General features: G+C 37.3%; 1 protein-coding gene across 2 annotated transcripts; it reads right to left on the bottom strand.

The window, feature by feature from the left end:
- Positions 1–1612: 1612 nt before the first annotated feature.
- LOC146731557 (uncharacterized) lies at positions 1613–10286 on the bottom strand. Of its 2 annotated transcripts, XM_085493110.1 has the most exons (3): positions 10202–10286; positions 7597–7667; positions 1613–3553 (listed from the first exon to the last, which is right to left on the bottom strand). In XM_085493110.1, the coding sequence occupies exon 3, from the start codon at positions 3122–3124 to the stop codon at positions 1691–1693; it is 1434 nt and encodes a 477-aa protein (XP_085349236.1). In that variant the 5' UTR covers positions 3125–3553; positions 7597–7667; positions 10202–10286; the 3' UTR covers positions 1613–1690. The 2 variants fall into 2 exon arrangements, with proteins under 2 accessions (XP_085349236.1, XP_085349237.1); XM_085493111.1 differs by lacking the exons at positions 7597–7667; positions 10202–10286 and adding an exon at positions 4192–4259.
- Positions 10287–15334: the final 5048 nt, after the last annotated feature.

The following is a 15334-nucleotide window of genomic DNA, read 5'->3' on the forward strand; positions in this document are numbered from 1 at the left end:
GTCACTGTATCACTAATGTATTGCAATTCAACAAAATAAAATTAAGAAATTGCAATATAAAATATTCCACCAGTGACAATGATGGGTGTATTTCACGGTTAGTGTTTCAATAAATATTTGCTCACTATTGTAGAAAATGGCTTGGTAGTTCCCACCACCATTTATATATAATGTTACATCATGTTGGCAAAAGTTTAACTACCGGTAATCCGAAAGTCACTCTAGATAATTTTGTTTACTCTGTATGTGTACTACGGTTGCATTTTGTTATTTGTTATCATTTTAATGGTGTGCATATTTTACCGACAATACATAACGGTACACTTTACAAAAATACCCATTATATATTTATCAATTATAGTTACCATTATAAAACCAGAACAAAAGAAATAATGATAACGTGTTACTTCATGCGGAAATTCTGATGAGATGCATTTTTATTTTGAAGTATCATGTTCATGTATACCATAGGGTCCATAGTATCGTTTACTTACTGATACTACTGACTACACTTTGTACTTGGCAGTTCCCATCATAATTATCGGATTATTTGGAAACATAATATTGTAATGTAAATTTCTTTTACTAATGTTTACTAATGTTGACGCTACCTTCAGAGACTCATGTTGACTATGCGCCGGATCGTTTACTAATTTAATACTTATCAGTGTAAAATTCGACGGAGGAAAAGTCAGGAAAAGTCAGAATAGTCAAGAAAACTTAAAGAATGAGAATAGTCTATCAGCCGTTGCTGTCCACACCAGCGATATTTGCACATAGAAATTGAGAATCATAATTGCATATAAATGAGCAAAACAGCTATTCCGGCCATCAATCGAATCATCAGTCGTTATGATTGATTTAACTGATAATTGCTTAGATGTCTGAGACCGAATGTTGAGTTGAGTTCGAGAGTGTGTTTATATTTACGGCGATGTCAACGTTATTGATTACATCACAGCCCCCAACACTGATTGCTTTAGAGGCGCGTTGAAAAGGAAGCCTATTTTGGGCTAGTTCCATTGTCGCATTTCGGAGTGTAGAGAGAGAGGACTTTGGCCCTATGTCCTATGGCTCTTGTGTTTCAAGCCAAAAAAACAACACAGATTCTCGGGGATGTGGGAATAGGTGACAAATTCCAAAACAATGAAAGAAAATCGTAACTTACTGCACATGAATTTGATGATGAAGTTTTCAACATTGTGGTGCGTGACTGCAGTCTTTGAAACAAAAATAAGGGATTCTGAAAACGCAATTGATGGCATGACAAAAAACGCAATGTAATGCAAGTTATGCAATATCACGACGAATGTGTATATTTTCAAAATATAAATTTACTAACACTAAATTCTTGTTATTTACATTCGTTGAATAAATGTATCTAGAAGGGGATGTATGTAGTAATACGTTGGAATAGTTTTCTAATAATGCATAGTAAATGTTACATTACAAAATATATTTCAATGATACACGACAAACAAAAATCATACTGTACCAATATACTACTAGCTGGAGACCAGGTGTGAATAGATAGATACACTAGATATATATCCAACATATTAAAGGCGAACATGTACATGTTTACAATCCTACGATCACCTTCATTCAATAGAAAACGTTGTCTGTTTCATCTATTTCATATCAAAACATTATGATCTAAACGTCATCACGCTTTTGCATATATGACGAATTAGAAAAATACCACATGTCTGAAGGTTTCTGTGCCCTTACTTCTTACAACATTTTGGACCAGTTTATCGATTTTATAACTCAACTTCTCATTCCCTTTCAATGCTATCTCATTTTTAGAAAGAAAGTACATTCTGAATGTCTCTGTTCCCTGACTCACTTGTTCAATGCCACTCCTGTTATCCTCTTGAGTACTTTTCAAAAAATCTAACATGAACAATGATCCCTTCTCCAGCTGATCAGCGTTCTTTATGGACTGGATATTACGAGTGTGCATCTGTTCTCCTAGATCGCTTGAATAAACAAAACTCTTCTCACATTCTTTGCACTGGATGTGATTTTTTAGACCACGAGACTGATTGAAGCATTTCACGCATTGTTTGCACTGAAATGGCTTCAATCCTTTATGTGTAAGCATGTGATTTCTTAGACCACCAGAATGAGTGACGCATTTCTCGAATTGTTTACACTGAAATGGCTTCAATCCTGTGTGTGTAGCCATGTGGTGTTTTAGATTAAAAGACTGAGTAAAGCATTTATCACATTGTTTGCAGTGAAATGGCTTCAATCCTGTATGTATAAGCATGTGAGTTTTTAGACTACCAGAATGGGTGAAGCATTTCTTGCATTGTTTGCACCGAAATGGCTTCAATCCCGTATGTGTAAGCATGTGCTGTTTTAGATTACAAGACTGACTGAAGCATCTGTCACATTGTTTGCACTGAAATGGCTTTACCCCTGTATGTACACGCATGTGCACTTTTAGATAACTTGAACTAGTATAACGCTTCGCACATTGTTTGCACTGAAATGGCTTCAATCCTGTATGTGTAAGCATGTGATATTTTAGACTACCAGACTGACTGAAGCATTTGTTGCATTGTTTGCACTGAAATGGCTTCAATCCTGTATGTGTAAGCATGTGAGTTTTTAGACTACCAGACTGAGTGAAGCATTTCTTGCATTGTTTGCACTGAAAAGGCTTTAATCCTGTATGTGTACGCATGTGCTCCTTCAGATTCCCCGACAGAGTAAAACACTTCTGGCATTGTTTGCACTGAAATGGCTTCAATCCTGTATGTGTACGCATGTGAGTCTTCAGATTCCCCGACTGAGTAAAACACTTCTCGCATTGTTTGCACTGAAATGGCTTCAATCCTGTATGTGTACGCATGTGAAGTTTTAGATCACAAGACTGAGTGAAGCATTTCTCGCATTTTTTGCACTGAAATGACTTCAATCCTGTATGTGTACGCATGTGCGTCTTCAGATTCCCCGACTGAGTAAAACACTTCTCGCATTGTTTGCACTGGAATGGCTTCAATCCTGTATGTTTTTCCATGGACTTCACACATTTAGGTTCTCTGTTGATTTTATCAACACCTCTATTGATATCTGGCTGTGATGTTATTTTGCAATCTGTATTTACTTCCATTTAGAGGGCATATAAGTATAGCTGAGTGTACGAGATTGAATGCAATATGAAGGTAGTCTTATTGGATGTGGTCAATTTGAAATGTGCTAGATTGTAATAAAAAACTAAACTCAGCAAACAATCACATTACACATTTTACGCCAAAGAACTAATATGTAATTCTAAAATCACACATTTCAGTTGTGTTGTTGTTTTCATTAATAATTCAAAGCATACCATGCGACATTAAAAGCATAATTCTCCATGTGTATATGTTGGTAGCTTTCATATAAATTTTCAGTGACTTGAGTATATAAGTGTTTAGGAATTTGTATCACTTCTCTGGAAATCTTGAAAATCTTGGGAAATGAAATGTACTACATTGTATTCCAGGGCTTCATTGTGTGAAGTGTTCTTCATCTATAAATTGGCAGCAAGTTCAGTTTTCACCTACAAAATAACAGAATGAAACAGTATAACAAAATATATTTGGAGTGCAACATCATGAAATGATGGATATCTAACTGCAGTTTACCATGTCTGTATGTGCCTCTACATAGCCTAGCCTTAACCTATCAAAATATTATTAACTGGCATTGTAGAATATTAGCTGACAAGAATGATTCCAGCATAATAAGCGGGTCTAGCTCGAATGCTAGTTTTCTATGTGTCTCTACAGAACCTAGGATAAAGTGGAATGTATCTAAATAAAAATACGGTGTGATAACAATGCAGCCTATCTATCTATAATACAACGTTTATATGTGTCTCTACAGAGTTTATCAACATAGCTACATGTAAATACTATTTAGAGATACCGTATCAATGTATAAGTATTATGTGATCACAAAGCACCATATCTAGCTAATTTTCTGTGCTTCATGTGATACAATAAAAAATAAAAATAAAAGTAAGGTGTGATATCAGAGCAGCCTACATAGCTAGAATGCTAGTTATCAAAGTGTCTTTTTAGAGGCTGAAATATTACCTACACTTGGATGTATTAAATGTATTAAAATAAAAGTATGGTATGATGTGATATCATATCAGCCTACATAGCTAGAATTAGGCAGAGTGTTTCAACCCACCTGTTCACATAGTTCATACCCACCATAGACTCAGGTCAGTCAAAATTATCTGTGATTCAGCCATCGACAGAGAGAGAATTACAGGTCAGGGAAGCCCCATGACCTCATAGATTTTCTTCCGCAGAAGGAACCTGAAGTATATGGTAGGGTAAAAACTGTGTGAATAGGCGGGTTGAAAACCCTATGCCTAAATTCACTACATTCAATTACCCACCGCAGACTCCAGTCAGTGAAAATGACTATTTGAAACTGTAGAAACAGTAAAGGATGTCCCAGTCTGGGACAAACCCAGATGCGTAGGTGACTAGCATTCCAAAGAAAAAAAAGAGGCAGACACAGTTCTGCATGAGGGCATAGGCCGAAAACGAGACCATGACATGTCCAAGGTTTGCAGACGGGAGAAACTTCTCTGCACAAATCTATAGGAGAGACTACTCTTTCATCTATGCACAGTGAACCCTGTGGTCATCTGGGCCGGGTCAGTAACCATAGTATTACCCACTATTGAACCAACCTTTAAAAGGACCCTCTTCAATGGTTTGGGTGTCTCTTATAATAATAACTGGTAAAGACGTTTGCGCTCTCCAAAATGCTCAAGGGAGGCACCTAATGCAGCAGCCAATCGCAGTCAGCCAATCAGCAATCGCATAAACCCAAAGTGCTCGTACTTGGTGTCTCTGTAGACCCTTTGTCGAGAAAGTCAGATGGTCATAAACCTTGCACACTGTTACAGTGATCCACCTGGAAATGGAAGTCGGGAGGCTGGTCTGTCCTGCTTACCCTTGCCATAACACATAAACATGTGGTTGCTGCCATGCCTCGACTCCCGAGTATGATTCTTGTAGTAACTCAACACTCGGACAAGGCATAAAAGCAACTCCTCGCTGACAATGTTGGCTAGACGGGGGATGATGATAGGATCTTGGTGAGAAACGCGTTTCACGTCTTTAACACAGCTTAATTGACCATAAAGGTGACACAATCATCTGAGAAGAACAATGCCCCTAGCTCAGAATGACGCCTACCAGAGACAAGAGCTAGTAGAAAGACTGTTTTCTATGTCAAATATTTTGAGGGTGCTGATCTCAGAGGCTTTAAGGGTGGTCTGCTTAAAGCTGACAGTAAAACAAGTCCCAATTGTGCAGTTCTATTGTGCAGGGTCTAGGCTGTAAACAGTAGGTGGGAAGCAGTAAACAGTCTCCAAATAAGAGGACTATCGCCTAGTCTTGTCACCAAAGAATTCTCGATGGTGGGTGAAAAGGCTGTCCTATAGCCAATGATCGCTGCATGTGAGAAGTCAACTGATCAAAAAAAGAGAAGAATTTGCTCTGCCAGAACTAACAGCAATGGAGATCTGGTCCCCGCTACTTATTGATATAGAGACCACCACTGTGTTGTTTGTGTGAAGCAAGACTATGTGGCCTCAAACTATGGGTAGGGAGTGTTTCAGTGCTAAGTGCACTGCTTTCAGTTTGAGCCAATTTATATGCTTGCAGGGCTTGTTAATATAACAGGTGCCTCTCCAATCTGTGAGGGAGGCAACTGCTATCAGAGTCTTAGCCGTGGCGAGTGGGACCAAGGTAATCCCTTCCTGAGGTTGGCAATTGCCTTTCATCAAGGCAAGGCATCCCACACGAGTTACTCACTACTTCAGCTCCCAAAGGTGAGCCTAGTGCTGCAACCAAGTGCGAATGCATAACGCTGGGCAACTACCCTGTGAACTGAGGTCATCATTCCAATGATACAGATCAGCTATTGAAGAGACACAGAAGGAATGTTGACTAGAACTTTGGCTATGCCACTTAGTGTTAGGCAACGAGCCTGCAATGGTTGTACCAAGCCTAAGTCCATGTTGAACTCCATGCCCAGAAACCCAAACGCTGTATTGGGTGTGGATGGGACTTTTCTCGATTTACTAGGAAGCCCAAATGGTGTAGTAAATCCTGTATTAGCCTTAATTGCTCGGCCAACAACCACTTGTTGGTTGTGTAGCAACCAGTTGTTTAGGTACAGGTTGATGTGTACCTACATCCAGTGCAGCAGTAGCACCACCACCTGTATTAACCCAGTTTCACCTTTCCAAAAAACAAACACATAGCAAAACTATTGAAACCTTGTCCGCAAGTTGAGACCAAGAATTGGCTAAATTTTTTGAAATAGTGACACGCGAACAACAACGACGATGCCAAAACCTTTCCTATACTATACATTCCCCTTTGTTTACACTACACTACGGGAAATGGAAAAAAAATGAGCAAGGGCGTGTCTGAGACACCTCTGATGGCCTACATGGGGGTACAAAACATATATGCCTTGCTTGTTCCCCTCCAATCGGAGGCCGGAAAGCCAAATCCATCTGGTATCCCAGGAGGAAGCATTCCCTGCACACGAATATCTCTTGCTGGTGTGCTTCTTCCCCCTTGCTGAACAAGGAGCAACTGCAGGGGAGGCAACCTGCTATACCTGTATATGGTCTACCAGACAGGCAGGTTCTCAACCAAAGCCAGAATCCCGCAGGCAAACTCTGGCATGCTGCATGGAGTAGTCCACAAAGGTACCCACAGGAGCAACATGTTCCAGGGGCACAGCCGAATCAGTTTTTGGGGAACAACCTAGGAGGCGAAGGCGTTCAATGGACTGCTCCATCTGTAAAATGAACAAGGCATGCATGAGTGAAATTATTTACAGTTAAAAGCTGACACAAAGAGACCAAACAACATGGCACACAAAAAAATACACGGGGCTCAAAATAGGAAAAACTTAGCCCACCAGCCACTACACGTCTACTACCAATGGCTCACACTTACTTCAGAAATCTGAAAAACTGGAGACTGAATCACACTGTTCTTGCTACGATGCACACTTGACGCGGAGAAAAGCAAAAGTGATCATAAAGCAAGATGGTGTCACCTGCCTTGTCTAGGTCATGTGATTCGTGACGTGGAAGAAAAAAAAATGGAGTCATGGGGCTTTCCCTGACATATATTTCTCTCCCCGTCGTTGGTTGAATCACAGATTAATGCCTACAGTTCAAAATAGTTAATTTGACTGACCAGAATCTATGGTGGGTAATTAAACGTAGTGCTTGCTTGTTTCCTCTTTGTCTTTATAGAACCATGGATTAATATACAATGTAGATGCAATGTATCAAAGTAAAAGTATGGTGTGATATCAGAGCAGCCTATCTAGTTAGAATACTAGTTTCATGTGTGTCACTGCAGAACCAATATGTAGATGTAAAAGTGTTGTGATATCTTTCTATAGAACCCTAGTTTTTTATGTATTCACAAACCTAGCATGATAGCTACATGTGAATACAATGATGGTGGGATGTATGAAAGTAGAGTAAGACATAACCATCTACTTGTATACATATTTAAAATTACCGAAATGAACTACACTTACCTGAAGTGGATTCTGCATGTGAAACCTTTACTCAGTACCCTATACAAACTGGTTCTAATCAAAATATATATCTATGTTAAAAGAGTAAACAGATTATGTTGTTATTCAAGGACTTAAAATATAAATGATAATAAATACCAGTGTTTGGTTGTGCCAAGAGTGGCGAATAATTTGCATCATGTTTAGCAAGCAATTTGCTTGATTTATTCTTCAGCATTTTTATAATCAACACAAGAATTAGTATTATTTCAAACGTTTTTTTTTTTTTTTTTCAAATCAGATGTTGGTTACTACGGGATATATGAAGTACCGTAAGCATATTGTACATTTTGACATAAATTTGCTATTTTCCACATTTTCTTTAAATATTTTTTTTTACATCGAGATGATCAGCCATCCACGTAACAGACTAATTACATATACATGTTGAACTAATTGAACTTAGCTGCTTTCTGACTTATAGAACAATAATCAATTGAAATTATTAACAATAGAAATGGTTTTGAGCGTAGCATTGACCACCAATCATGACAATGCTACCACGCTGTTTGTAGCTTTGGGAAAATCCTGATTACACACAAAAGATTAACAATAATGCAAAAAAAATCATCAAAACTACAAAGAGTTCAGAAATTGTAATGATGAATACAAGTCATTGTTATAACACAGTCGCCAACAGTTCTTCTACAGTGAAACACATTAGTTACTTAAAATATGATACATCAATATACTAGTTAATATTGCTTACAATTATATACGATTCATATAATCATTACAATTGTGGTGTGAATTATGTAAATTTGACCCCTTCTGTCACTAAGCCTTTGTTTTACTGCCCCTATTATAGCGTTGAACACGTGCTGGTAATTTGCATACCACATATCTATTGGAAAACAACTTGGTTAGGAAGTATCAATCTCAGTCGGAGATTGTTAATCATTTTCCTACTCAAATTGAAGGTTAATTGTGCTTGCTAAACAATTAAACCATACTCTTGACCTAATCAGTGACCAAATATAGAGCTGATTATTACAATGTGTCTCTGGTAACAGAGATTCTGTTTACCGATAAACATCCCTTATTGTGTCTAGTCTTCCATGGGCATCGATGGAGGTCGGACACAGCACCCTCGGGTAACACTTTTACTCCAAAGCAAATTCAAAAGTGATTGTAGATTCATTTATAGTTAATTACTTCTCAATGTTATCATTTCCTTCAAGCTGTCTCGGTTTTAGTCTATTTTGTAGTCATATTTATTTTCTTTCCACTTTTGAACGCAAGTTGTTAAATTGAGAAAAAAAATATCTCAAAAAATATTTGACACTTATTATGGTGTAAATAACTCGATCAATTAATTTCCACAATTGCAAGTTCGTAAGATAAAGAAATAAATCCTTAGATTGGATATTTGATGTTGAAAAAAACATTATAACGCCTGAATTCAAACCCTTAATGAATTCCACAGAGGGTATAATACCACTATACCGCAGAGGATATTTTTCGTTTTCTTGAATCGTTTTTGAAATATAGGCCACACCACTGTGACACTTTAATATCGAGCATAACTAACCTTGTTTCTGTTTATTTCTTGTCAAAATCAGGTAACTGTCAGTTTAATTACTTAATATTTACTTAATAAGCTGTTTTCTTACTTATTTTTTTCGTTTTGCGTGGTGGCGTTTTGTCAGGTTTATTATTCCTTCCTAATATTCTTTATTTACATTTTATGGTTTGATATTTTTCAGTTTATTTGATTTTAAAGCTAATTTTGTTTTATCGCAATGGCACACTTGTGTAACATTCCACAACGTTGTTATTTGACTATTGTTCATTTTGACGACTACTTTTGATGTCCTAATTAGTTGAGTGGGAAAGCCAAAACGATAGCTTTGGTATTGGCGAGTGTTTATCTAGTGTGATTCGCATTTTTGGCGTTTGTATTAGGCGGTTTTTCATTTGCCATGTTTGCTACGTTGTAATTTGCGACCACTTCCCCGTTTTATTGTGATGTTTGAGTGTTAAATGATGTCTTGTTTGTCTGTCTCGCCATGACCTAGTTTTAAAATCGCGGCCAGGTTGCATGATCTTTGGCTTGACCCGACTGAATGTGTGATCGTTCTGCTTAACAAGCTAGGATTTATTACCGTTATTATCATTATATTATCACTATATTATTTGTATACAGCAATTCATATATAACGACCACTATTGAAGGGCATTTTTTGTGACATCAGCAATTCGTACAGTGTGGATTTGTATTCTGGAATTGTACCTGGACTTTTAACCAGCGTAAACGGATATTGCATTATTAAAAAATCATGTCATATTATTATAACTGAAATGTTGAACGTACTAATTTTGTCAATAAAACTAACGTTCTACCGTGAGATTATAACCTCCCTTTATTCTATACCAGTGCAAAGCAAGAAACGCAATGGTCGCATTCTTGGTCGCATGTGTTGAGATTACACGCCGTTGAGACAACAAACGCGATCGTTCATACATACAGTGTTCACAGGTATTATTTATAATTTCACAAGAACCATAACTCCACGAACATGAATGTTTGACGAGTATACTTCAATCGTAGATATATATCACTTACTTCGCACGGAATGTTCCTCAAACCTGACATAAGCTCGTCCTGTAAAATCTACCCTCAATCGCACAATGGCGGAAACCCCGTTGACCTCAATAAAATATTGTCACCGTAGAGGGCATTAATTTAACAGTGGTATCGCCTCTAGATGGCGCTTTTGTGAATTCCTTGTATCACAGGTCATCACATCACAGGTTTATTCTGCACAGTAGTCACGCTTTAGACAGGTATTGTTAAATAAATATTGTACTGTTAGAAAAACTTACCTTCAGTACCTCTAGGGTATCTCATACGAAAATATCTGCTTACAACTGGTTTTAATCCATGTCGAACACGTGCGCAAAATGACCATTTTGCGCACGTTTTCGGCAAGGCTTATCAGCCACCTCAAGTTAAAAAAACATGAAATAAGAGCCAATGTCAATTGAGTAGCCTAGGTGTTAAAAGTGGATTAAGTACTGGGGGCTACCCGACTTCTGCATATGTATGTCTCTAAACGCATGCTTTTCAGTTGATTTAGTCATCTTTTTTTAACTCAGAAGCCCTCAAAACGTAATATTACATGTGAGAACGAAACTAATCCGTCGAGATTTCACGTTTTCCTCGTAAAAGGGATGCTGGCTGTTCCCTTTCTGGATTCCCTCCCACGTATACTTCCAATTCCTACCATGTTCTCAGTTGGTGACGCATGTCAAGCTAAAAATGCGCAATCAGTACTCATTTTCAAATTGCCCAATCTCTCACTATTTTCGCATTCTAATCAGCCGCATATCGCTTAATTTTCGACCGAAAAACGACCATATTTTTATCACTTTCTTTTTTCACTCGCTTATTAAAAACACTGGCCGCTTGTTCAAACACTGATCACTGGCACATGTATTGTCGAAATGGTTGTTTTAGTGCTAAAGTTTGGGATTCAACGAGTGTTAACTATTATTTAATTTCGAACAACACTTCCAATCCATCATACCTTGTATCTTTTGCGAACGCAACTTGAACTATGACCTCTTGTTATGTGAAAGTTCCACAACAAGCTGATAGAGCGGGACTGTGTTCCGTTTAAATCCAGGGCTGCTACTGCGATTCAAGAATATGATTATCGAGACATTAACGTGATACAGGCAGTGCTAACTCATTAGGACAGAGAGCAGAGAAACCAGGAACATATGCCACGGCCATGTATTTGGAATTTGTGCGAGCAGACGGGCGATATTTCTGGGTTCACGCGGTCAAATAATAAAGCAGAAATTATTCAACAAGCGGTTGCAAAAGCGAGTGAAAAAAAAAATGATCGAAAAGCAGAAGCGAGCAGGGTGTTTGGTGAAATTAGTGCTGTACATTCAGGTCCTTTGTAAAAACACGATCGGCCAAGATCTGTCATTCTGAAGCACGCCAGAGACATAAAAATGCAGTTTTGAATATTGACACCGTTCGTATTTTTTAAATGACAAAAAAACAAAACAAAAAGTGTATGCTGCTTAAGCGGTGATCGATCGAAACAGACTCGTTTTGCAAGTTTTAACGGCTACGTTTTGTTGAAGATATAACACTTCACTTTCGGAGTTATTGCCAAATATAATACAATATTATTATTGCAAATGTAATTTCTTTATCCCGGGTCAATAAATCCAAAATCAAATCAAAATCGTACTTATAGTACGTTATTTTAGAATGATTTTTATTTGGTTTCACGTGATAGATAGTCTGACTTATCATTTAGCATTACTAACACTCGTTTTGATGAATGGTGTGGCTTGTGGGTAAGAATAGAAAATGGATATCGATGATGTTGTGATTATTTGGATTTTTGAGAGTGGATTTTTACTATTGAATTGAAATTAACACGTCTAGGGGTGAATTGTTAATAATATAGTAAACACGCAACAACAAAGAAATATTTTTCATCAGAGATCTCCAGTCAAGAGAGTGGCGTTTGGACGTAACCCCAATTGATACGGAGTAAAACACAGAATTGGAAGAGCTGTCCATGCATTGACCAATCACACAAGAGCTCACAGACACCAACAAAATATTTGTTGTTGTAATTAACAAAGGGATTTGACACTGAAAACAATGGAATGTTTATAGGCTTAAAGTCGTATTTAGATCGTGTTATAATCAAAATACAGTATCCTGGAAAGAGTTGTAAACACAAATTTTCATATGCTGATAATCATGGTGATTCACAAAGGGACCTGATGAACTACCCACGTCAATACATGGACGTCTATGGGCCGGAGCGACTATGTCCCAGTACAAGGTCATCCCTTGCTCAAAATAGTGGTAATTATATAATTAAAACAGTTTGGTAATGTAAAGCAATACTACTTCATTAAATTGAAGCACCAACGCTCCGAAACCCCGAAAATCACTATTACTTTTCCAAGGCCGATCAGCCTGCACTATATATATGACAAGGGATGAAACAAAATATGCACATGTTACCCCGCTTACTTTGCGCATATTTAGACTCGTACTATATGTCATTGTTTCCTATTGTTCGACTTAAATCGCTTAAATATCCACTATGCAGTTTTGTGATATAGTGCCCTGTGTGGTACAATAGTGCTTGTCTAATGCGGTTTTCGAGTTGTAAACACAAATTTTCATATGCTGAAAATCATGGTGATTCACAAAGGGACCTGATGAACTACCCACGTCAATACATGGACGTCTATGGGCCGGAGCGACTATGTCCCAGTACAAGGTCATCCCTTGCTCAAAATAATGGTAATTATATAATTAAAACAGTTTGGTATTGTAAAGCAATACTACTTCATTTAATTGAAGCACTAACGCTCCGAAACCCCGAAAATCACTATTACTTTTTCAAGGCCGATCAGCCTGCACTATATATATGACAAGGGATGAAACAAAATATGCACATGTTACCCGAACTTACTTCGCACAATTTTAGACTCGTACTATATGTCATTGTTTTCTATTGTTCGACTTAAACCGCTTAAATATCCACGTATGCAGTTTTGTGATATAGTGCCCTCTGTGGTACAATAGTGCTAGTCTTATGCGGTTTTCGATTTCGGAAAATTTCATCATCTGCCTCACCCCGTCGGGTTCCCATGAACGCCGAAGGGCGGCGGTGGCACACACATTTTTTTAGGTGCCGAAAATACTCCCTCAAATTACAAAGCACATTGTCAAAATCAGTTATGAGTGCTGATAAGATACTCGGTTATTGCACACTGTCGTCCGATTACATATAAATAATATATTTTTCCAAATTTCACGCATTTATGACGAGATTTGACAATTTATGTTTCTTGTGATACCAGATACAACTGTGCATGCGGAGAATGCCCACAAGAAGACAAAATTCACAGTCTTATAAATTGAGGGCGCTCCATGCATGCGCCGATTGACATAAACACCAGTATCTGGTATCACAAGAAACAGAAATTGTCAAATTTATATGTTTGTGTGCTATGAATTTTTGGCAGCAGATGGCATCAACTGCAAGTCATTCCGTTCTTTATTCATTCTAGTTACACTGTACTTGGAAATTATTACTCGCGGATAACTTGCATTTCAATTACTTTGAGCATTACACCATTGGCTACTTCTCACTTACATTTTATTGTCAAAGGTGTGTTTAACTGACATTACTTATTATCTGTATATAGCTACTTGAATTTGAACCAAAACGTTATTGGCAAGACTCAGAATACGTCAGTGACAGCCAACAACACGTAATTGAAGGCAAATAAACACTTGAAGCAGAAAGGGTTGTTTCGAGTCGTAAAAAAAAGGACGAAACCATTGTTGACTTTTGAGGGGAATGGAAATCAGTCGATTAAAGAGTGTCACAATAAGCGAGGGAGCAAATCGTTTTTATGCTATGAAAGAGTGAAGAGCTTGAACGTACTTTTTAACTTTAGTACAACGTCATTTTTGTTTTATTACCTAACGCTTTTAGGTTCATGTGCTGCAAGTTACAGAGCACATACCTAAGCGGCCGTCCCTCTGCAAATAATTAGGCAAAAGCATTTCCCGTTTCAAAATCGCGAAACTGTCCGTTTTTACGCAGTCTGGGAAGTTCCAATTATTAAACGAAGTGCAGAACGACGAAGCTGAAATATCCAATAACCAACACATACCAAACATTATATCTGAATATTCGTCATGTATTTTAAGTCTTACCGGACCGGAAGTGGGAATTTGTTTCCAGTCTGTTACTTACTACCTTATACTAACATATGTTTGGATATTTAGACAAATTATACACGGAATTAAACTGCAATGATAAATATGCCTTGTTTATTTATTTATCACTCCCCCCATTATCTTGATATACGACATATTACGATCTGGTTCGTTTGTTTGTTAAAAGTAACAGAATATCAATCGCATTGGAGAAGGTTAAAACCAAAACACATTAGGCCGATGTCACACGTGTACGTTGATTTTGAAAAGCGGGAAATATACTTGCTAAGGGTAAACTATGTTATAATATTTACCATAGTTTATTCACTATGTGATAGATTGATAAATATATCTATGATATTCGTGATATATAAGCCGATATTTACTCGATTATACGATTCAACTGTATGTTGTATAATCACGGCATGTGTCGTGAATAGGGAATATTGCAAGGAGTTATATAAAAAACATATAGGCTGATTTATCAGAGTACAACATTCATATACATTGTCCACATAAACACATGGTAATTATGCCTTTCAAAACTATGACGTATTTCGAACAAAGTCATAACATATGTGAAAAAGATGGTCACATCAATCTAAATAAACGACTATATTCTAATACATCTGGAGTTTTATAGCAAATACAAAAATATTCATGTGCCACATAGACATATTTCGATACCTGCATGTGAACCTAATATATTAGTAGATTAAAGGAAGTTTAGAAAGAACTCCCGTGTGCTGAGAGTATTGGAGACACATTAAAATTAATTCAAAATTTAAAGTTTGCTTTTCAAACAAGTAGCTTGACAACAAATTTTTGTTTGCTATTTGAGATGCATAACATGAAAACAATGTGATTCATTATCAACAATTATAGTACATACAGTTTTTAGTCCAATTAGAGCTAGAGCAATGAATTCAATTTAAATCTGATTCTGTTAGATATCAGAAATGGGCTAATAATAGATAA

Source organism: Saccoglossus kowalevskii, chromosome 18, assembly GCF_978046115.1.
Source record: "Saccoglossus kowalevskii chromosome 18, keSacKowa6.1, whole genome shotgun sequence".
NCBI lineage: Eukaryota > Metazoa > Hemichordata > Enteropneusta > Harrimaniidae > Saccoglossus > Saccoglossus kowalevskii.

What these genes read in the sequence shown, in the direction of transcription:
- LOC146731557 (XM_085493110.1), bottom strand. Translation starts at nt 3,124, where the DNA reads ATGGAAGTAAATACAGATTGCAAAATAACATCACAGCCAGATATCAAT.